General features: G+C 40.1%; 1 protein-coding gene across 1 annotated transcript in view; it reads right to left on the bottom strand.

Moving 5' to 3' along the window:
• Positions 1-20,587, bottom strand: part of LOC130929449 (tomoregulin-1-like) — a 29,681-nt gene extending 9,094 nt beyond the window's left edge. Inside the window, exons 1-7 of the mRNA XM_057856578.1 lie at positions 20,251-20,587; positions 11,688-11,797; positions 11,483-11,612; positions 11,319-11,348; positions 6,743-6,839; positions 1,204-1,352; positions 1,062-1,121 (exon numbers count right to left, since the gene is read on the bottom strand). Coding sequence (XP_057712561.1) covers positions 1,062-1,121; positions 1,204-1,352; positions 6,743-6,839; positions 11,319-11,348; positions 11,483-11,612; positions 11,688-11,797; positions 20,251-20,398 — 724 coding nt within the window. The 5' untranslated portion in view covers positions 20,399-20,587. The remainder of the gene's footprint in view (positions 1-1,061; positions 1,122-1,203; positions 1,353-6,742; positions 6,840-11,318; positions 11,349-11,482; positions 11,613-11,687; positions 11,798-20,250) is intronic.
• Between the last annotated feature and the right edge of the window lie 1,996 nt (positions 20,588-22,583).

The raw sequence follows: 22,583 nt of genomic DNA, 5'->3' as shown, positions 1-22,583 counted from the left end.
GCTGTTAATTACACAAATTAGAGACGCATGATCTTTCAAAAGGTACTTTCAAAGGGTACTTTTGTCCGACCATTTTTGGAGTTTTGTGTGAAATAATAATAATTGATTTTTTTCCCCATTGTGTTTTGTGTTTTTTCATTGCAAGCAAAATAAATGAAGATATTACTACCAAAGCATTTTTGATTGCAACATGTGTCTGTCCCTCTGTCTCGTTTTCCTGTCAAGACTGCTGCTACTAATCTACAGTAACTACAAGCATAACATGTTGTTTTTTGTCCTAATACAATAACATATTTTGGCAAAATGCATAGGTCTACATTTGAAAATTGAATCTAAATGCACATTGTTCATTGGCCCATTCATTTTTTTTTTACCAGTCTTTTGTAAATATGAGGTGCCCATACACCTAAGGGTTTTGTTTGTTACCTTCACTGAGGTGCATATATGTGTTTGTTTAGACAAGGTGATTGCCACCTTGCATATTGTCATTTTTGTGTGACAATTTTGCACTAACCAATAATTTATGTAAGTAAGACCAGAGAGAAATATGACATCACCCTGAGCCTGGCTGCCTACCTTCTTCACCTAACTGCCTTGATTGACTGGCTGGCTAGCTGGTTGGCAGACTATTTGGTTTATAGACTGACCGACTGACTACCTTTTCTCATTTTTGATTTTGGTAAGGTACATGCACTTTCTTCTTTCAATGTCACTTTAATTCAGAACAGAGATGGAATCTGTTGTATAAATAAAATGCTCTAAATCCCAAGGGATTGTTCTGTCTGTATTAGCAGAGTTAAATTCACTGGCACTTTCAGGAAAAACGTTTTTAAATAGGAGCCGTTCCAAATAATTTGTCATTATTTTTATTTTGCTAATAAATGGTAATTGATATCGGAAATCAGAATTTTCTTTTCAGGCAAGCTCGAACAGACCTATTGTGGCATATTGATAACTTGACAAAATGGCCTATACTGGGTTAGTAGATTTTTACTAACACATGATCACAGACGGGAAGCGTAGTCAGTTGTCATCCCAACGTGGCATCCTTGTGGTCTTACCTAGGACGTTTACTTTGAAAGGACCTCCGTCGTCCTTCCTGCTGAATTTATCTTTGTCGGCTGGTGGCAAAGGAAAAGATGAGAGGGACTGGCTTCAGTTGGGGATGCGGACATTTGCATATTGTTGCTGCATGTGGCTCACCTCGGCATCTGCCTAGGTGCTCCACGTCGATTTGCTCCTGCTTCATGCAGGACGCCTCTCGGACCAAACACGGACTGTTGTACGAGTTGCCGTCGGTGGCGCATACTGGGTTCTCGTTGTGGCCGCTGCAGTCTATGTTGCAGATGCACCTGAAGACAACAAAAGATACTTCAGCGCACCCTATTAATATTAACCTTTGAACTAACTCAATGAACTCATTGGCTGCCACTGAAGACGTCTAATGATTTTTAACAGTGAGGGGCCAATGAATGAAAGTTCGACAAATTTTGGCCAGCAGATGGCGCCCAATTTGCGCTGAAATGCTTAATTGATGGGATTCCATTCCATTTCCATAGTAGTACTGCAACACCAATCGGCCTCAGGATGTCGCCACTCAATAATTAACCATTGGCGCCTCCTGCCAATAGTACATGAGTAATGCATGTAAGACCATTGAAAATAGCAACAGATAATCTACACAGAACACAGACAACACAATTCGTTCCAATATTAATATTTATTTATTTTCAATCAATGCTAATATGCTAACTTATTATACAGCTGTCTTGAAAGTCAAAACCACTGTCACAACAATTAGATATCATTACATTTGAGGCAAAATATGCATGCTACTGTGCTGCTCCTGTTTGCACTAGATAATTTTAAGTACTACTTATAACATTTAACATTTGTGGAAGCTCAGTTCAATGTCAATTCAAAAATAAAGCGAGGGGGGGGGGGGGGGGGTCCGTCATAATTGTAGTACAATGTTTAACTTACACTTTTGAATTACATCATGACAGATTTGTTTTCCATATTGCACCAGTGTTGTTTTTGGCAGCCCTTTTAATTTTTGTTTTAGTCTTAGTCTTTTGGACGAAAATACTTAGTCTTAGTCATATTTTAGTCATTTCAAAAAGGGGTTTGTCTTCGTCTAGTTTTAGTCGATGAAATCACATACAAATTTCGTCTAGTTTTGTTCGGCATTTACTGAAAATGCTTTCGTTTGTAAAATTCAAATTCAAAAGTTTTAGTCCAAAAATAAAGGTTTTCGAATGAACATAGACGAGCGCATATTGTAGCGCTTACAAAGACAACGCCAACTTGGTGATGATATACACACCCAGTAGGAAAAGCAGTTCATCTATACATTTTCAATTAAACCCACCTGGAAGCCAGGAACTGTATGTAAAACAAAGTTGTCTGAACATTTAATAGTGGGAAGTCTGGGACTTTGTTGTTGTTGTTGCTATTCTTAGAGTCTAGCCCAGGGGTCGGCAACCCAAAATGTTGAGATAGCCATATTGGAGCAAAAAAAAAAAAACAACAAATATGTCTAGAGCCTCAAAAAATTAACAGCTGCACATCAACAACACATACCGTATGTACTAGTCCTTCTCAAAAAATTAGCATATTGTGATAAAGTTCATTGTTTTCTGTAATGTACTGATAAACATTAGACTTTCATATATTTTAGATTCATTACACACGACTGAAGTGGTTCAAGCCTTTTTATTGTTTTAATATTGATGATTTTGGCAAAAAAGGCAAGAAAAACCAAAAATCCCTTTCTCAAAATATTAGCATATCATGAAAAGGTACTCTAAAGAAGCTACTAACCTAATTATCTGAATCAACGAATTAACCCAAAACACCTGCAAAAGATTCCTGAGGCTTTTAAAAACTTCCAGCCTGGTTCATTACTCAAAAACGCAAACATGGGCAAGATTGCCGACCTGACTGCTGTCCAGAAGGCCATTATTGACACCCTCAAGCAAGAGGCTAAGACACAGAAAGAAATTTCTGAGCAAATAGGCTGTTCCCAGAGTGCTGTATCAAGGCACCTCAGTGGGAAGTCTGTGGGAAGGAAAAAGTGTGGCAGGAAATGCTGCACAATCAGAAGAGGCGACCGCACCCTGAGAAAGATTGTGGAGAAGGGCCGATTCCAGACCTTGGGGGACCTGCAGAAACAGTGGACTGAGTCCGGAGTAGAAACATCCAGAGCCACCGTGCACAGGCCTGTGCTGGAAATGGGCTACAGGTGCCACATTCCCCAGGTCTTTGAACCTGAAACAGTGGCAGAAGTGCCTGACCTGGGCTACAGAGAAGCAGCACTGGACTGCTGCTCAGTGGTCCAAAGTACTTTTTTGAGATGAAAGCAAATTTTGCATGTCATTCGGAAATCAAGGTGCCAGATTTTGGGGCAAGACTGGGGAGAAGGAAATGCCAAAATGCCTGAAGTCCAGTGTCAAGTACCCACAGTCAGTAATGGTCTGGGGTGACATGTCAGCTGCTGGTGTTGGTCTACTGTGTTTTATCAAGGGCAGGGTGAATGCAGCTAGCTATTAGGAGATTTTGGAGCACTTCATGCTTTCATCTGCTGAACAGCTTTATGGAGATGAAGATTTCATTTTTCAGCACGACCTGGCACCTGCTCACAGTGCCAAAACCACTGGTAAATGGTTTCGTGAGCATGGTATTACTGTGCTCAATTGGCCTGCCAACTCTCCTGACCTGAACCCCATAGAGAATCTGTGGGATATTGTGAAGAGGAAGTTGAGAGACACCAGACCCAACACTGTGGATGAGCTTAAGGCCGCTATTGAAGCTTCCTGGGCCTCCATAACACCTCAGCAGTGCCACACGCTGACTGCCTCCATGCCACGCCGCATTGAAGCAGTCATTTCTGCAAAAGGATTCCCGACCAAGTATTGAGTGCATAGCTTATATAATTAATTGAAGGTTGACTTTTTATTTTTTGTATTAAAAAACACTTTTTTGTATCGGTCGGATGAAATATGCTAATTTTTTGAGATAGGGATATTTGGTTTTTACTTTTTGCCAAAATCATCAATATTAAAACAATAGAAGGCTTGAACTACTTCAGTTGTGTGTAATGAACCTAAAATATATGAAAGAATGTTTATCAGTACATTACAGAAAATAATGAACTTTATCACAATATGCTAATTTTTTGTGAAGGACTAGTATCTATATTATATATATTAGCCTACTATTAAAATGACTAGGTTTGCTACCAATACCTTCATGATTACTGTATTTTACGCACTATAAGGCGCACCTGATAGCCTTCAATTTTCTCAAAAGCCAACAGTGCGCCTTATATATGGATCAATATTGGTTGATCACGGCATGACATTCCATTTAGCTCAGCTCTATCTTCTGGATAAATAACACAATGCCAACCACGACTACTACTACTACTGCTGCGCCTTATAATGCAGTGCACCCTACACATGAAAACGGTTTTAAAATAGGCCATTCATTGAAGGTGTGTCTTATAATCCGATGTGCCTTATTGTACGGAAAATAACGTAAATGTTTATTTTCCCTACAGTGCGTCTTATAGAGAATGTGACTACTCTGTTGTACGATGCCGCCTCAAGTTTAACTTAAAGTACAATATTAATGAATTAGAGGAATGTTTGTGTCATGTTAGTCATCCTACAAAAATATATTAAAACTAAAAATATATTTTCCTCCAGCATCATTTTCCATTTTCAAACATTTTTGAAAAAGCTCCAGGGAGCCACTAAGCCAGCACTAAAGAGATGCATGCAGCTCTAGAGCCGTGTGTTGCTGACGCCCACTCTAGCCAGAAGTTGCAAGCAATCAGTATTTCCTAGTAATTGCTCATTTACCCAACAAAACAGCTCAAGTGGGCTAATAGTTAAATTCAATTTTGTCAACTGGCTGTCCTCTACAATTACTGACCAGAAAAGCCGAATAGCTCTGCTTTAGACCAGCCAGTGTTTTAAGAGGACTCATGCCATTCTGAAGTTAATGCGAACGCTACGCTAATGCTAGGAGTTACATTACCGTCTGATGATCACTCAGAACAGACCTTTTAAAGCTCAAGCAGCATTACATATTCTCACTTGCCAAGATAGGAAAACAAATCTGTGTTTTCAAAAAAGCGAGATGGAGCGCAGCCTAACTTTAGACACATCCTAAACTCTCCGGTGAGTGAGTGAGGGAGAGGCGCAGCACATCTCACATAAGTGACACGACCCAAACACTGCTAAGATGCAAGCTGACATACTCCACGTACAATATAAAAATGTCACTCATTGTGAACATACGACAAAAATTATGTGGCACTTACATATAGTTGTCTCGTCAGACGAAAACTGGCATTCGTCTCGTTATGTTCTAGTCTCCCAACCAGGATTTTAGCTCGTCATCATGACATCATCCATAGACTTCATAATCAATTGACGGGACACTTCCCCCAGACATTGCGCCACGCCTTCTCGAAGGAGGCCGATAGTAGGCAGCGAGAGCTGTTATCGTCAAACACACGTCGCGTTCTAATGCTGGATTTAGGTTGAAACAGGACGAAAGTTGAACAAGAGCAAGGTCAGGTGAGCAAGTGTCTCAAGAGTGATTTGGTTGAGGATTCAAGATGATTATTATATTTTTCGCACTATGCATGCATTATGAAACGTGAATACAATGGGAAAAATTAGCTGCGACGGCCGCCACATTGGATTGAACACTAGCGTTATACTTCGAAATGTTTACGTAAAATGAATGATAACTGACCATTTTTTGGGTGTTATCCAAGAATCTAGACTGTTTTACGTTCATATCTACCAAAAATTCAGGGATTTACGCATTTATTCACAATAATTTTCAACTAAAAAAGGTCTTTTTCTTGCTAGGCGGCCGTCACGTTGGATTAAACACTAGCGTTATACTTCGAAATATTTACGTAAAATAAATGATAACTGCCTGTTTTTTCTTTGCTGTTATCCAAGAATCTAGACTGTTTTACGTTCATATCTATCAAAAATTCAGGGATTTACGCATTTAATCGCAAGATTTTTCAACATACAAAGCTCTTTCTTTTGCTAGGTGGCCGCCAAATTGGATTGAACACTCGCGAGGTTTTGATGAGCAGTTGGAGTCCAACATCAAGTTCTTTCAGGAGATTGTGTTAAATATTGCTATTGATCCTGAAAATATAGAAGTTTATCTCTGCATTTGGTGATTTTTGTGCATCTAGCGTATAATCTGAGAATTTTATAGTCATTTTAATTTTTGTTATACTTATATAAAAATAATTAATCAGGATTTTATTAGGGAACGACTTTGAATTTTTTTTATGCCGCTGCTCATGGAGACTCATATATGCCTAAGGTAGGTGCCTGTTTTGGTTTTAGGTCGCTAGCGGCTTTGGTTTTGAAAATATTTGAATTTTGAGTTTTTTAAAATGGGTCTCTCATGAATTGGCCCTGCGCCCCGTCAATTAATAGTGAAGTCTCTGTGTCATCGTCATGGAAAAATTGTTCATCAACAAAATATTTCCGTCACTGTTTACGAAAACAGCACTGATTGCACAGTACTAATTAGTATGTCAAGATGTGTTCAGGTGGCGAGATACGTTTCATGACGCATTTGTAATTAGGCACTCTGACAAGAGCGCTTTACTGAAGTGGTCTTTGCTTAGATGTTTTCTCTCAGGGTCTTAAGTATCTTTGTGAAATTTTATTGATGTCATGTCCTGTGGTCTTACCATACATCTTCCGCGTCCTCATCACATTCTGCTCCGTATTTGCATGTGCTGCACTTGCTTTTCTTGATTACATCAGAAGCAGAACCTTCTTCTTCATCTGCGAGGATAATCGATCAAGAACAAAGATGAAATATATAGAAAATATTTAAAAAATACTATACATACACAGTTCTACTCAGACAATTATAATATCCTGTCAGATCAGCAGTCCTCCCCATTTGTTAACTTTTCTGTTCCAACCTAAAACTGAGTTCTTAAAAGTTCAGCACCCTATTGCAAGTGTTTTGATTTAGACATCTGGCAACTGTGTACAGAACTGAAGCTTTTCATAGAATTGTAATTTTCTGAGATTGTGGGTTTGCAATTTCAATAAGATGAAAAATCGTAATCAGTAAGGTTCCAACAAGGAACTGCTTGAGATATGTCAATTTGTGTGTAATGGTGCAATGAAATTTGTTGTTTTCATATTCAGTTGCCAAAATAGAACAGCTTTTACTTGATATTGTAATTTTTCGGATAGTACTGTAGATACAGTATACACAGGCAGTATAATATTTGGACATCACATTTTGCCACACTTGCACACCAAATGTTATTATTGTGGCCTAGACCAGGGATCCCCAACCACCTGGCTGGGGACCAGTACAGTTCCGTGGCGCGTTTGCTACCAGGCCGCAGAGAATTAATAATTTGGTACCGATAATTTGGCCTTTGCCTCTTGACACATCAATATACCTGTCTACTCTATTTAATAATGTAAGTAGAGATTTGTGTACGTCCCCCTCTAGTGGTTGCCCGCCATTACTGGAGTGTTTGCACACCTATAGCAGCCCATCGTGGGTCAATGTAAAATTAAGATTAGCTGCTGTTGGCTGTGTGCTGCAAGTGGCGCACCTCAGCAATAGTGGACTGGGTACTTCCGATCATTTTGCTCGGATTAGCTATTTATGTGCACTTGTCCTCGATAATGACGTAGGCGCATCAGATTTGTTCCTGGAAATAATAAGCCCACACGTTAGCGAAGATGACTGAAAAACAGACGTCTTTTTTACGGGGAAAAGGCCACCTGCTGAGCCAGAAGAGGAGCCTACACCCAAGTTCATCCTGCATAATATGTTACTATAACCTAGCAAACGAGTCAACAAAAGCGATTACACTGACAGCATCATACCTTGTGGCGAACCATATTGCTCAAGCTAAGAAACCTTTCACGAATGCAGAAGAACTCATTTTGCCCGCGACCAAGGATATTTGACATCAAGTTTTCTGAGAGGCCGATGTTAAATAAGGTTGTTTCAGCGTATGGTGAGTTACATTTTCCCTGCGCTTAATGGTCGTTTTTAGCCCCGACGTGTTATTTTATATTTACTGTAATTTCCTGCCACATATTGCCGGTCCAAGAAAAAAATGCCCACATCACATCGTGGAGCAAAAAAGGTTGGGAAATACTGCCATAAATCACCCAAAATTTCAAGTCCATGTAAGTGGACGGCAGGACTTGATGAGTTTAATTATTTTTTTTAATTACCAATAATAGCCACTTAAGAAGAACAAGCAGAACTACGAAAAAGCTAGAAACTGATTTTAGGGGCCTATAACAAGTATGTTTCGACCAAGGGTATACAGTGCCTTGCAAAAGTATTCAGCCCCCTTGAATCTTGCAACCTTTCGCCACATTTCAGGCTTCAAACATAAAGATATGAAATGTAATTTTTTTTGTCAAGAATCAACAACAAGTGGGACACAATCGTGAAGTAGAACAATATTTATTGGATAATTTAAACTTTTTTAACAAATAAAAAACTGAAAAGTGGGGCGTGCAATATTATTCGGCCCCTTTACTTTCAGTGCAGCAAACTCACTCCAGAAGTTCAGTGAGGATCTCTGAATGATCCAATGTTGTCCTAAATGACCGATGATGATAAATAGAATCCACCTGTGTGTAATCAAGTCTCCGTATAAATGCACCTGCTCTGTGATAGTCTCAGGGTTCTGTTTAAAGTGCAGAGAGCATTATGAAAACCAAGGAACACACCAGGCAGGTCCGAGATACTGTTGTGGAGAAGTTTAAAGCCGGATTTGGATACAAAAAGATTTCCCAAGCTTTAAACATCTCAAGGAGCACTGTGCAAGCCATCATATTGAAATGGAAGGAGCATCAGACCACTGCAAATCTACCAAGACCCGGCCGTCCTTCCAAACTTTCTTCTCAAACAAGGAGAAAACTGATCAGAGATGCAGCCAAGAGGCCCGTGATCACTCTGGATGAACTGCAGAGATCTACAGCTGAGGTGGGAGAGTCTGTCCATAGGACAACAATCAGTCGTACACTGCACAAATCTGGCATTTATGGAAGAGTGGCAAGAAGAAAGCCATTTCTCAAAGATATCCATAAAAAGTCTCGTTTAAAGTTTGCCACAAGCCACCTGGGAGACACCTCAAACATGTGGAAGAAGGTGCTCTGGTCAGATGAAACCAAAATTGAACTTTTTGGCCACAATGCAAAATGATATGTTTGGCGTAAAAGCAACACAGCTCATCACCCTGAACACACCATCCCCACTGTCAAACATGGTGGTGGCAGCATCATGGTTTGGGCCTGCTTTTCTTCAGCAGGGACAGGGAAGATGGTTAAAATTGACGGGAAGATGGATGCAGCCAAATACAGGAACATTCTGGAAGAAAACCTGTTGGTATCTGCACAAGACCTGAGACTGGGACGGAGATTTATCTTCCAACAGGACAATGATCCAAAACAAAGCCAAATCTACAATGGAATGGTTCAAAAATAAACGTATCCAGGTGTTAGAATGGCCAAGTCAAAGTCCGACCTGAATCCAATCGAGAATCTGTGGAAAGAGCTGAAGACTGCTGTTCACAAACACTCTCCATCCAACCTCACTGAGCTCGAGCTGTTTTGCAAGGAAGAATGGGCAAGAATGTCAGTCTCTCGATGTGCAAAACTGATAGAAACATACCCCAAGCGACTTGCAGCTGTAATTGGAGCAAAAGGTGGCGCTACAAAGTATTAACGCAAGGGGGCCGAATAATATTGCACGCCCCACTTTTCAGTTTTTTATTTGTTAAAAAAGTTTAAATTAACCAATACATTTTGTTCCATTTTACGATTGTGTCCCACTTGTTGTTGATTCTTGACAAAAAATTAAAATTTTATATCGTTATGTTTGAAGCCTGAAATGTGGCAAAAGGTTGCAAGGTTCAAGGGAGCCGAATACTTTTGCAAGGCACTGTAGGTTTGCAAAGGGACGGTAGAGACAAAACACTACCAACTTTTCAGGATGCTCAAATTGTCCCCACCAACTTTTAAGCAACCTTATTTGCATTTTATGACGAGTCCAGTTAGATAGGTAATTTAGATTGTCTTCCCATATGTAAGGATAAAATAGACACTACCATTATTAAGTGAATTATTTTCATTATGTTCAGACTTATATTTATCCCTTTTCACTTGCTGAATGTGCTGGTCCACCCCCCCCCCCCTTCCAACGTACGTTTGATTGGCTGATGACATGGTCACCCGCCACACGCCCACTCACAGAACCCCAACAGATTCATGTCGACAACATGCCGTCTCCTCCGAGGAGAGATATTAGAAGGTTTTTTTCGGCCAGCAGAAGCCACTGTAAGCAATGTAAAAAGACGATAAATGTTGTGGAGGTGGGCGAAACATGCCTAATTTTTCTACTGAAAGTCTGACCTTTATCAGAGTTAGCATCACATTGAACTGTGTGGACTTGCTAACCTACAAAACTACTGCGGTCAGGCCAGCCACAACGAACAATAAGTCAAGCAAGCAGTCCCTAAGTTGGATCATTATTTGCATTATGTGCGGTAATAATGCGGTAATATATATGGCTTCAGAGTGCAAGTGCAAAGAAGAAAATGGGGAGCTATCCAAGAATGGGTCCACTTCAGGGGGACACCGACATGAACATGAACTGACATGAACATGAACCGACATGAAAAAAGAAATCTGTGAAATGAAATCACACATCAGAATTTCATTAGAGTACTTTGGTTCAAGTCTTGCAGCAGTCTAGTATGCCTCAGATAGATCTGTCCTAGGATATCTCAGATTTTTTTTCATTAATTTTTTCCCCAAATCACTTTGATATTACAATACTTTAGTTGAATCTAAGGGTGCTACCGTGTCCCCCAGAAATGGACCCATTCTTGGATATCTCCGTTTTTTTAATAAAGTGACTTGCAATTCAAAATGTTTCTTTTATAGTTATTGAAAACAAAGGTTTGAATCGAATTTTGTATCACTTTACCCAATACACATGAAAGTCAGTGTAAGTCAATAGAGATTTATTTTACATTGATCATTTAGCCTATCAATTAATTAGGTTTATACTTGTGAGAAATGTAGCCCTATCCCCCGTTCAATAATCTTTTTGGTCTTATTAATGTCCCGTCCCCAGCAAAAAGTGTACATGTTGGTTATGCTGTTACAGTATATCATCCCTTCTAATGTTGAGACCAAACCTACGCCCTTGGTTTCTACAGTACTTCTTCCTACTTCATTTCAGGCAAGTAATTTATTAGAACTTACCATCTGGATCACCAGAACCTGAGCCAGGATCTGTGAAGAAAAAACAAACAAGATGATATTGAATATCATCAAGAGTTATTGTTGTTTTTTGGGGGGTTGAGCATAATTATGTGTATTGCATTTCAATTTTGCTAGATGGCACTAAAGAGGAGCTGAGTCTGGACCGTCAGAACAAGGTCCATGCGCCACACGGGAGATGATCCTCTGCTGTTTGCATGATGCTTGGCGCCGGTAGCACTCGTTCTGGTACGTGTCCCCGTTGGAGCCGCACACCGGAACGTAGTTCTTATGGCACTGCAAAAGTATAAAGCTGTTAACTCATTGGAACAAGATTATTCACCAATGGCGCGGTGATTGGTCGTGACCCACCTGGAACTGACAAACACACTTTAGCTGCGAATCATCATCTCTGCAAACGCCTCCGAAGCGGCACGTGGACTGGTCACACACGCGCAGGTCGCTCTTCTTTTCAGACACGCCTGAACAACGACAAACAGACACTGTACTTTTCATGGGCCACATCTTGTGGTTTGTGGTTTCCTACAAAGGGCCATATGTCTGGCTGCCACCATTAATTAACTAATCAATGATCAAATTAAGCTTATCTTTATGGTGGATGAATGATTTAGAGACATAGCCCCTTAATGGCACATTTTTGTACATATTTTTTCTTTTTTTTAATGTAATTTTTGGACTATAAGCCGCTACTACTTTTTTTTTTTTTTTTTTTTTAGTTTGAACCCTATGTCCAGTATTCCAGTGCAGTATATATGGGGATTTTTTTTCCAGGTTTATGAGCTGCATGTCTTTTGTTGTGAATATGCCTGCAGATTATAGTCCAGTGCCGTTTATATACTGTATATCTACAAACAAATGGTGTTTTCTTGTAGAATATGGTGGGTTAGGCCTCATTTTCCAAAAATTACAGTACAGTATATTTTTAATACAAACCGTAAAATCTGTAGATATTTCAGTAATATTGTTTTCAATGTCTTGTTTTTTTATGCTGAAAAAATAAAGAATCTAAATTATGTCTTTTTTAAATCTTATTTACTGTCAAATTTACATTTATTCATTTTTCATGATTTGATTTACTTTTAAAAGTAAAAAACAAAAAAACTGAAAACCAGTGCATATTTTTCTTTCTGGTTTCATTTTTTTATTTGAAAATGTATAAATTATAAAAAACAAAAAAATAGGGGGATGGCAGTTATGGCAATTACCTGACTCGACAATGAAAACGCCGCTGCTATCTGCTGTCGTGGATGCGCAAATACACTTTATTCTAACATGGCAGAAATAATTACGTATGTTCCCAGGGGTCACGCAGGAGTGGACTGGAACCAAAATGGCCCTGGCATTTCTGTCCTTCTGTATATATACAGTTTATCCCGTTATTGATGGGACAATAAGTAGGAGCGTGGTGATTTGCAACTCTGATTTTTTTTTGACAACAAAAAATCAAATCTCACTTTCAGATTCATCAACCACAAGACACACTGAAGTAATGGCTGATGATGTGAGTAAACAGCTTTGTGACCCCCAAATGCCATTTCTCTCACTCAGCAGTGTTTTACAGTTAAAGTTATTGTCAATAAATATTATGTTTGTGCCTTAATGACAGAGCTTGTCATTTATGTTCTGTACATGTGAACATGTATTGTACTACTTGCACATTTTCTTTTTTTTTTCAAGCTGTGTTTTACAGTTTCAAAATGTACTGTCAATAGTTATTGTTTGCACCTTGATGACAGATCTTGTCAATTATTTAGTGTACATGTGTAAACATTGTTCTTGATTTTTTTTTTTTTTTTGTATTTTTATTTTAAGTCAAGAAAATGTTTTCTTAATTTATTTTTATTTAATCAGAATGTGCGCTGTATTTTTGTTTGGTCAAAAGAAAACCACCTTCGACCTGCCTTGTACTTGACCGACATTAATAAATGGACCCATGCTTGTATGGAAAAAATCATTTTGGACCTTCAAGATTTGTATTTGAGGATCCCCGGAATACATTATAATTCCATTAATTTGCTCCACAACCCGAAAACCTACACTAAATCTTTAATAAAAACTGCTGGTACTATTTCAAAAAGCAATTACACAGAGACTAACAAATTAATTATAAATAAAAATGCAAATAATAATAAAATAATAGTAATAACAAATGAATAAATACCTGTAATAATGTAGCGAATCAGGTTCTAATGTTGTGGATGTGTTTTGCGTGGTGTCCCTGAACGCACCGCGTGGCTGAGTAAGAGAGGTGCATTAAAGGGTATGAAAACGCAAAGGTGGTGTGAGACATCAATAGAACTGTTATGTGCCAAGATAATAAATATTGATAAAGTCAACAAAAAAATCAATCACATCAATGAGCAATTATCGAAAATAAATCGAAAATGACGAACATATCCGAAAGTGTTCCGGAAACGGCCGAATGGGGCGGTGACGTCACTACTAGTGAATGAAAGTCGAGGTGGAGCCAGGTGCCATTGTTTTTTATCGACGAGAGAGTAGCGTTCGGGTTTGTTTGACCAAAACATCACTAAAATGGTTCAAAACTGCTGTGCTATGTGGTGTACAAATAGCTATTTATCGGAATATAGTATTCATGAGTTCCCGAACACGAAAAAAAGAGCTGGACTACGCAGACAATGGGTAAAGTTCGTCCGTGCAAAGAGGGCTAATGTTCCAGACACAGCCTCTGGCACGGTTTTGTGTGGTGCGCATTTTCCAGCTGAAAGCTTCTCGAACTATAGACAAGTGAAATCGGGTTTTGCTAAAAGATTGCTGCTCAAAGCAGATGGGGTGCCCACCATACACTCACAGCCACCCAAATGACCCAAGACACGAAGAAAGAGGAAGAAGACTGCCACTGATGAGACCACCTCACCATCCCAGGCAAAGCAAAGGAGGGTAGTTGCTAAGCTGGAAATGGCCAGAGTGAGTACTCTTCTATAATAAAAAACATATCATATCCGATATTTCATCAGTGTCATTGCTCCCCTCAATGACCGTTTCATTACGCTGCATTTGCGTTAGTTTGGGCTCAAATTGGTAACCTAAAACACCAATTAAAGCTTCGTAACTCTCCTCGTCACCATTAGATGAACATTCGTTACGTCCTTCTACGTCGGATTCGTCGCTGGAACTAGAAACGAAATTGTCTGCCATCATCGCCGCCATTCAGTATTAAAGCACTGAGCCTTTTTCTTGTTGAAGAAACACCCCTCACTGTCAATTCTGAATTCTCTTTTATTGACAACGAGGGGTGTTTCTTCATGAGGGAACCTGGAATATGTGCAGAGCAGGACGAACAATGCAACAGCATAAACAGCTCAAAACACCCCTAATTCTCCCCACACTAGAAGGAATTATATTGATGCAGACAGGCGCTGCCCCCCTAGTGGCCGGTGGCACTCTCTTCACTTGTAATGACGTCACGCACACAATCTGCCAGATCTCGGGCGCCGGTCATTTTAGCTTGACAATCGATCCAAATTTCTCTCATTTTCTTGTGTGTAATTACACGAAGTGGCATGATATGACTACAAACGGCATGCGTTTATGGATAAATGATGGAATATTAACATTTCCCCAGGGGTTGACATATCCTTTAAGTTTTAACTTTCACTTTTCATGTTGTGTTGTGGGTGAACTTGTCGTCAACTGCGGCGGACAGTAAGCGTGTTATGTTGCAAAAGTTAAATGAGTAAAAACCTGACAAAGCTGGCGATTTCTTTGGCGATGTTAGCACAATAATAATTGTCATTTGTCACCTTAACTTATAAAGACTGGCGAAAGGAGGTCTGAGGAGGACCGTCGAGATCGTAGACATTCTACCGCCGTATTGTCGAGCCAGGTCACGGACACGCGCAGCACGCTCATATTTTTCTATCATTTCCATCTATTCACTGGTAAGCGTCAGCTTTTTCCTTTTTTTTTTACCACCTGCACTAACATTCTTGGAACCTATGTTGATTTCTCTCACAAGAAAATCCACTATGTGTCCGTCTTGCGGTAAAACAAAGAAACTGTGGCGGTCATAAATCGGCGTATTTCGAGCATGTCGTTGGACGTAGAAAGAAATGCGTGTCAAATTTTACGTCGGATGTCAAAAAAATTGTATGTCGAAGCAATCGTATGTTGAGGTACAACTGTATATATTATATACTGTATACACCAATGTTTTTAGTAATAATCACAACCTGCCTGTTCTCCCTGTTACTCCTCCACTTTTTTAAAATCAGTTTGGCTTAAATGATGGAGAGAGGGGGGCACAGGATGTTTATTAATTTATTAATATTTTATTCATAGATTTTAATTTATTATTAATTCATTAATAAGTGTTGTATTTTTAAAAACATGCTTAACAGTTTAGCTCTTTAGTGGCAGTGCCTTCAATGTACCGGCATTTGCTGATGTTGTACAGGGTTTTATGCGTATAAATATGTCAGTTATTCTTCCAGTATAGCCGCATCAACCTGTAGGGTTGTCAGCAACGTCCCTGCACCTCCCTCTCATTCATTTCCGTTTCAGATATCGGGGGGCAGGGTGAGCGGAGCACTGAGATATTTCATTGGACTAACGAATGGGCAGCGTGCCACGGCCGAATAACCTTTTTTAATTATATGATTAAACAGCTTCACCGGCCCAAAATGTGTGTCGGCCCACCGAGAAGTGCCGGGTACACCCAATGGCCAGTCCACCTGTGGTCACACGCCCCCAACACCTCCACGCCTCCTGGCATCACACAGCATCTGAGAAGACCAGTCCTAATCGAAATTCCACAGAAGATTCCAACTCTGAACCTCAGAACCGTGAGGGATGCATTCTTGTCAAATTCAACTTGCGTGCGTGTGTGTGTGTGCATGCAAAAAAAATAATGCGTCAGTATCATGTTTATGGATTAAAAATTCACCACAGAGATGTGCAGTACGCCTTTGATCACACGCACACACACACTTGTCTTTCTGGAAGCGCACGCGGCTCCCCCTCACAGCAGTTAGCATGCGGCAAGAACAGGCGGCGTGCTGAGCTGCTGTCGGACAAACTCAACATCCAACTTCACTTTGGAACTCATTTCTATAAACACAGCGGCAAATAGGAGCTTTTTGTTATTGACCTCACACGATGTAAACGAGCAAGACGCTAGCATGCTAACAGCCACGCACAAAGTGACAGCAGGAAGCGAACCCAGAAAAGTGGGAGAATAAAGGTGTGTCACCACAGAAGGACATTTGGTCACATGGACAAAGCTAAAGGCGAGAAATAATGATCCAAGTAGTTAGTTCATTTGCCTCGCTCTTCTCGAGATTCTGGGTACGGAAGTGCGCTGGAATTGGTAGTTAGAAAGCATCACATGTCAAATCCACTTGAACGCACCCTATAACGGGGTTCATACTAGCGGTGGGAACCTCTGTGTACCTCACGATACCATACGATTTGCGATACTAGGCTCACACATGGACTTCATTACCTATTGACGTGACACTTCGTCATTCTTTGCGCGAGGCCTTACCATAGGTGGCCGAGCTTGAATTTTCATTTAGTAATAGTCAGTCAAAGGCGGCGCACGGTCATTTCAAAGCCAGGTTTAAAAAATCAATGGGAGAAAGGGAACCGCTACGTAGGTCCCGTGACGACATTTTAGGGTTTTTGGTGACTTCTTTTAGCATCTTGACGTCTGCTCTTGGGGTGAACTTGCTTGGACGGCCAGACCTGGGCATGTTGGCAGTTGTTTTGATTGTCCTCCACTTGTAGACTATTTTCCGGACAGTGGATTGGCTGATTTTATATTCTTTTGAGATCTTTTGAAATCCCTTACCAGACTCAAAAGCGTCTGCAGCTCCTTTGATCTTACCATGGTGTTTTCTCTCACTTCAACTGTCAGGGGCACACCAAACTAAATGGGAGGTTTAAATAAAGCAAGCTGCCTTCAAAACACTGGGTAATAATGTTCTGATCATGGGCACCTGATCTGATACCCCGTGTGTGATTTTAGCCATTTTAGGTTGGATTAAATGTGGGGGTTTCCTAATTTATTTCCTCAACGGAAATTGCATCTATTTAAATGTACATTTTACAAAAAGTTATTAAAAAAATCTTTTTTTCAGGATTGTTAAAATTGATATTAAATATCCATATGACCAAATATGTTAAAAAACAAACAAGCTTGGGTGTCCTAATTGTTTTACATGACTGTACTAGTATATAAAGGGGATCCAGGAGGCACTTGCTGCTTTTATGAAGGAAAAAAAAAATATTTGTACGTCCTCCGATGGGACTATTGCACATGCGCTCATTCCGATGGTGATGTTAAAACGATATATTGTGCAGGCCTACTACTATTTAGTGGTGGTTCTATCATGTTATGGAGCTGAGTGTCCATTGCAGGCACATGCAATCTTGTTAAAAGTTGAAGGTCGCATGGACTCCAGTCAAAAGCAACAGATTATTTTAAACAATGTTTTAGAGTCAGCGACAAAGTCTCAGTTAGCAGCTATTTCAACAAGACAATGACCCTGTAGATACTGCTCCAAATCTACTCAGTCATTCATGCAGAGGAACAAGTACAACTTTCTAGACTGGCCATCTCAGTTCTCAGACATGAATATTATGGAAAGTCTGTAGTCTGATTTGAAGCAGGCTGTCGATCCTCGGCAGCCATCTAACCTGATGGTAATAAATGGTAATAGATACCTTCAACTCGATTCCAGACCCTCATTGGAAGCTATAGGAAGCGTTTAGAGGCTGTTATTTCTGCAAAAGGAGGCTCTACTAAATATCGATCATTTTTCTGCAGGGGTGCCTATGAGTGGCTATGGAATTCAGGCGAACCCACCTATACCACTCCATTGGTGACCAGTCAATAATGTCAATTGTTTGTTATTTCAGTCATTGTTATTATGCCAGTCTTTTGATATTCTGTGACATCAGCACCAAGATGGCATCCAAGGCGCTCGTTTCCAGGGCAACGTGTTCACGAGCACTCGTAAAAGTGACAAACCGAGGCAGTGGCGACTTCCAACATCCCAAAGAAAATAAAAGGAATGACTATTGATCACTGCCGTCGTTATTAGGAAAAACCACCATCAAACAATCAATGCATGACCAATCACAAGCCGTTTGATGAATGTCGCTGTAGCAACACGGACACATTGTTACTTGAACCTGTCGCATTGGTATTTCAGTGATAGGTGGCATATGACTTGGATTGGTCACCAGTCAATCACAGAGGTGGACAAACAATGGAATGCCTCCGTCAGTGTCAGCAGGTTAGCTCTGTCAGTGCCAAAGACTATTATAAAATTTCAGTCACGTTCATTTGCTGCCAGCCATCCCACTTCAAATGGAATAGACGTGTTTCACGGTTAATGGAAGCCAGTGAGTTTCATGAACTGGACGTCAATGGCAGAAAATGAGTTATGACAAAATATTTTATTCATTTTTAATAATTTTTAGTTTCTTTTTGACTTTTTTTTAATTAAAAAAAGGGGGAAATTTCTCTTATTTCTTTTAATTTCCTTCATTCTTTTTATATAATAGCTCAAATGAGAGACGTAGCGCAACCGCTTTTGTTTCAACCAGTCATAAAATGAAGGTAATTAATTATATTTATTATTTAAAATGTCTGTCGTTTTTAGCATAGAATAATTAATTGATGCCTCATATTTCGTTTAAAATAACAACTTTAAAAAAAAATTCACTCACATATTTAAAACTTTTAAACAAATTATGTCACAATGAACAAAATGGCGTCTGTAAAAAAGTCACGCATATCTACCTCATAACTATTGCAAAATTGTGTTTTTTTTGTTGTTGTTATTATCGCATTTTCTCCGATATGTTAGATGATAAATATTCGATCCAAACAAAGAAAAATTGGGAAAAAAAAAAAACGTTTAAAAGGGTAAATATATGAAAAAGAAACTCTCGACCACTCCTTAATGTCTGCGATTTCTGCATCGCGACCCCTGTTATATTACCATGTTTCACCCATAAAATCTCCAAAAAATCCAGCTGTGGCCATTCACAGCTGTGTCTTGACACTCAGTTATACATGCTACATGGAGTTTTTTGGATCGAAACAAGGTAAGTACGCGATAATATCTTGTTAAAGTCGTGTCGTCTGTAATTCTGCTCTCGCGTACTCTCACATCCAGATAGGGCTTTGTTGTTTAAAAAACATTTTTTTGTAAAAATGCCCTGCTGTTCAAAAATGTTCTTCCCCCAGAAAATTAAGATTTCAGTCTTTCCAATGATGTATCATACAAGCATATCGGACAATTTTGAAAGTTGGCTAAATTGGGGGTCTCAGAGCGAAACTTCAAGTCACCTGAGTGTTTTCCGCAATATACATACACATATATATATTGTATATATGTAAAAGAAAGTATGTGGAAGCCAAGCTTTTATGAGGCTTAATTGTTTTAAATGACCAAAAATAGTCACTTGCCCTAATGATGGTTAACTCATTGGCTGGCATTGACGGAGATAAACGTCCAATCCAATTCAAAGATTGGATGTCCATCGCAGTGAAGGCAGTAAATGCGTTAATTTTTTTCAATTCCACAAAGGAAGACAAAAGATTCAGACTTTGACCCCCAAGACTCTGCTATAACCACTTCTCCTTATCAGCCTTCAAGACTATGACGTGGTATGACGTCAAATATGATAAACCTTGGCAAATAAATAAGAGCGTCAACAATATCTCTGAATGAAAGCCACTTCATGAATGAACTTTTCCATTTGCAGTATTTATGATCTTCATCAAATGTGGTTTCAGCCCCCCGAAGCGCGTGCACGCGCCACAGGAGAGCGACGGAGGCTGCAGGTTGCACGCACGCGGACGCGCATCAGCGCGAGCGGAACGTGCTCATCTTCCTCGTCGTCATCCTTGAGAGTTATGAAAATGAATTTGTCTTACCTGCACACGCTTTTCCTTTACACTCTCCGCCCTGAGGCTGGTAGGATGCGCGCGTCGCCGCGGGACCACCGATCAGCAACAGCAGCAATACAGACAAGGTGCAAGCGCGCACGAGGCGACCGAGCATCCCGGCGGCGCCCGACGCCATGGCGGAGGAGGAGGAAGAACAAGAAGAAGACGGACGGAGGAGGAAGAACAAGATGATGGGAGGACGTTCACCAAACGGTGGCAGCGGCGAAGGCGTGCATCCTGGCCTCCGCGCTTCCTCCTCGGCGTGCGTGCGCGTGCGTCTTCCTGAGGGAGGCACCTCCTTCTTCCGGAAGGATGCTGCGCATGCGCCCCACTGATAGAGCAAGAGGAGCAACAACAAAGACAAAGCAAGGATTTCTTTGCATGGTGGACTAGTGCTTATTTATTGGCTGCCACTGACGGCGATAGACGTCCAATCCATTCGAGCTCCCAGTTCAAATAGATTGGACGTTTCGCGCCGTCAATGGCAGTATAAAGAGCTCGTGTTCGAATTAGTTGTGTTAGCGTAGAGTGTAATCGGCATCCAATCCATTTTGACAGGCTGCCACGCCCTCCCAGTTCAAATAGATTGGACGTCTATCGCAGTCAATGGCGGCCAATGAGTTCAACTTACTGGCTTGCTTTTCACCACACTTCCTAACATTGACTGAAATCCGTGCTGAGGTTTTATCTGGGCAGCTAATCTTCATCAGCCTCGCTGGCCACTTGCAAGATTTAAACCAAATCTCCGATTATTTAGAGCCCCATATGGCTACATTTGTGCTGAATCGGCACTAAGCAGGCTAATTGCTTAGCACATGTTATAACAGGCTTATTACATGCTTATTAGAAAATATTTGCCACACGATAACGGCAAGCTCATCACGTCGTTACTACACAATGTCAGACATGCTCAACAAATGCTTCCTACATATTTGTCACAAGGTCGTCATAGGACTCCGTCGCCGTGACGACCGCGGCGTGCCACGCCATCTGCAGCCGGTCGACCGCCCCTGTCGAGCTGCCGAAGGATAATCCTGGCTGGCCTGCAGGGGGTCCGTCTTCTCCTTCAGATAAGCGACTGGTCGCCATGGAAACCAACTTTTCCATCTCGCACACTATTTCAAGTGCATATACGGGAGCTCTTGCATCTCATTTCCAATGCTAACGTTAACTCATTAGCTGCCATTGACAGATTAAATAATCCCTGCCTCCCCTCCCGGTCAAAATGGATTGGACGTTGATTGCCGGCTATGCTACGGTTTATCGGTTATCAATCTAATTCAACTATTTTGATAACGGATGAATCGTCAACATTGTTGACCTGTAAATCGTCCATCTTAATTGTAAATATTCCTTATTTCTTATTTTATTCATTTTTACATTTTTATAATGAAAAAAAATTGTACATTTGCCATTTTATTATTTAAATATTTTGTTCATAATAAGCGCCTGTGTTCTGCTACGGGCTACCATCTACTAGCTAATTCCTAACCTACAGGCAAGACAGGCACCAATAAACTCATGTTCTGTCCGTGCATGCCCTGGCAAATTCCTAACGTACAGAAGACTGCCCTCTACTGGCTAACTCCAAACTATAATTCCGAAAATAATGAATCAGCCCTGATACAAAATATCAAAAATCAGGCTCATAGATAAATACTGGCCCATGCTATACAGCTACCAAGTTTCAAGACAATTGGGCCACGAATGACAGAGGAGTACGAGTTAAAGTCAGTGTCCACAAGAACAACACTCTGAAATGGCGACTTAGCATTCTAGTGAAACAACGGGTAAATATCACCAAGGGTACTTAAGGAGGTATGTTGTAATGCTGGGATAGACAGCCAACAATTCAGTGCCATTGGTGGCGAATAACCTAAAAATTGTCCAAATCCCTTTTTTTTTAATAGCTTCATCGATTATTTTTAAATTTTGTAATTTTTGAAATTTTTAGAAAAAAACAACAACAAACTATTTACTGTCTTTGTTTCTATTTATTTGTCCATATCTATTTACGAAAATATTTTTAATAAAAATAGGAACAGTAGATTTTCTTTTTTATATTTTCTTACGTATTTTTAATTAGAAAAAAAAGAAGAAGAAATATAAGTAATTTACTCCCATAGAATCATTCATGTGAAATTAAATGTGGTTTTCTGCAAAAAAACAATGCTTAAGATCTGCACATAGTATTTCTTCTACTACAGTGAAAAAGCAAAAGAAGAATGCAGATTTGCAAGCCTTTATTGGATGAAAAGAACAGCTTTTAGAATCCGAATAATCAGGATGAGAAGCCTGACGAGGCGCAGTCGCCCGAGAGC

Source organism: Corythoichthys intestinalis, chromosome 14 (genome assembly GCF_030265065.1).
Source record: "Corythoichthys intestinalis isolate RoL2023-P3 chromosome 14, ASM3026506v1, whole genome shotgun sequence".
In the NCBI taxonomy this organism is placed as follows: Eukaryota; Metazoa; Chordata; class Actinopteri; order Syngnathiformes; family Syngnathidae; genus Corythoichthys; species Corythoichthys intestinalis.
The sequence above is the reverse complement of the archived record's forward strand: the minus strand, read 5'-3'. Positions and strand labels throughout refer to the sequence as shown.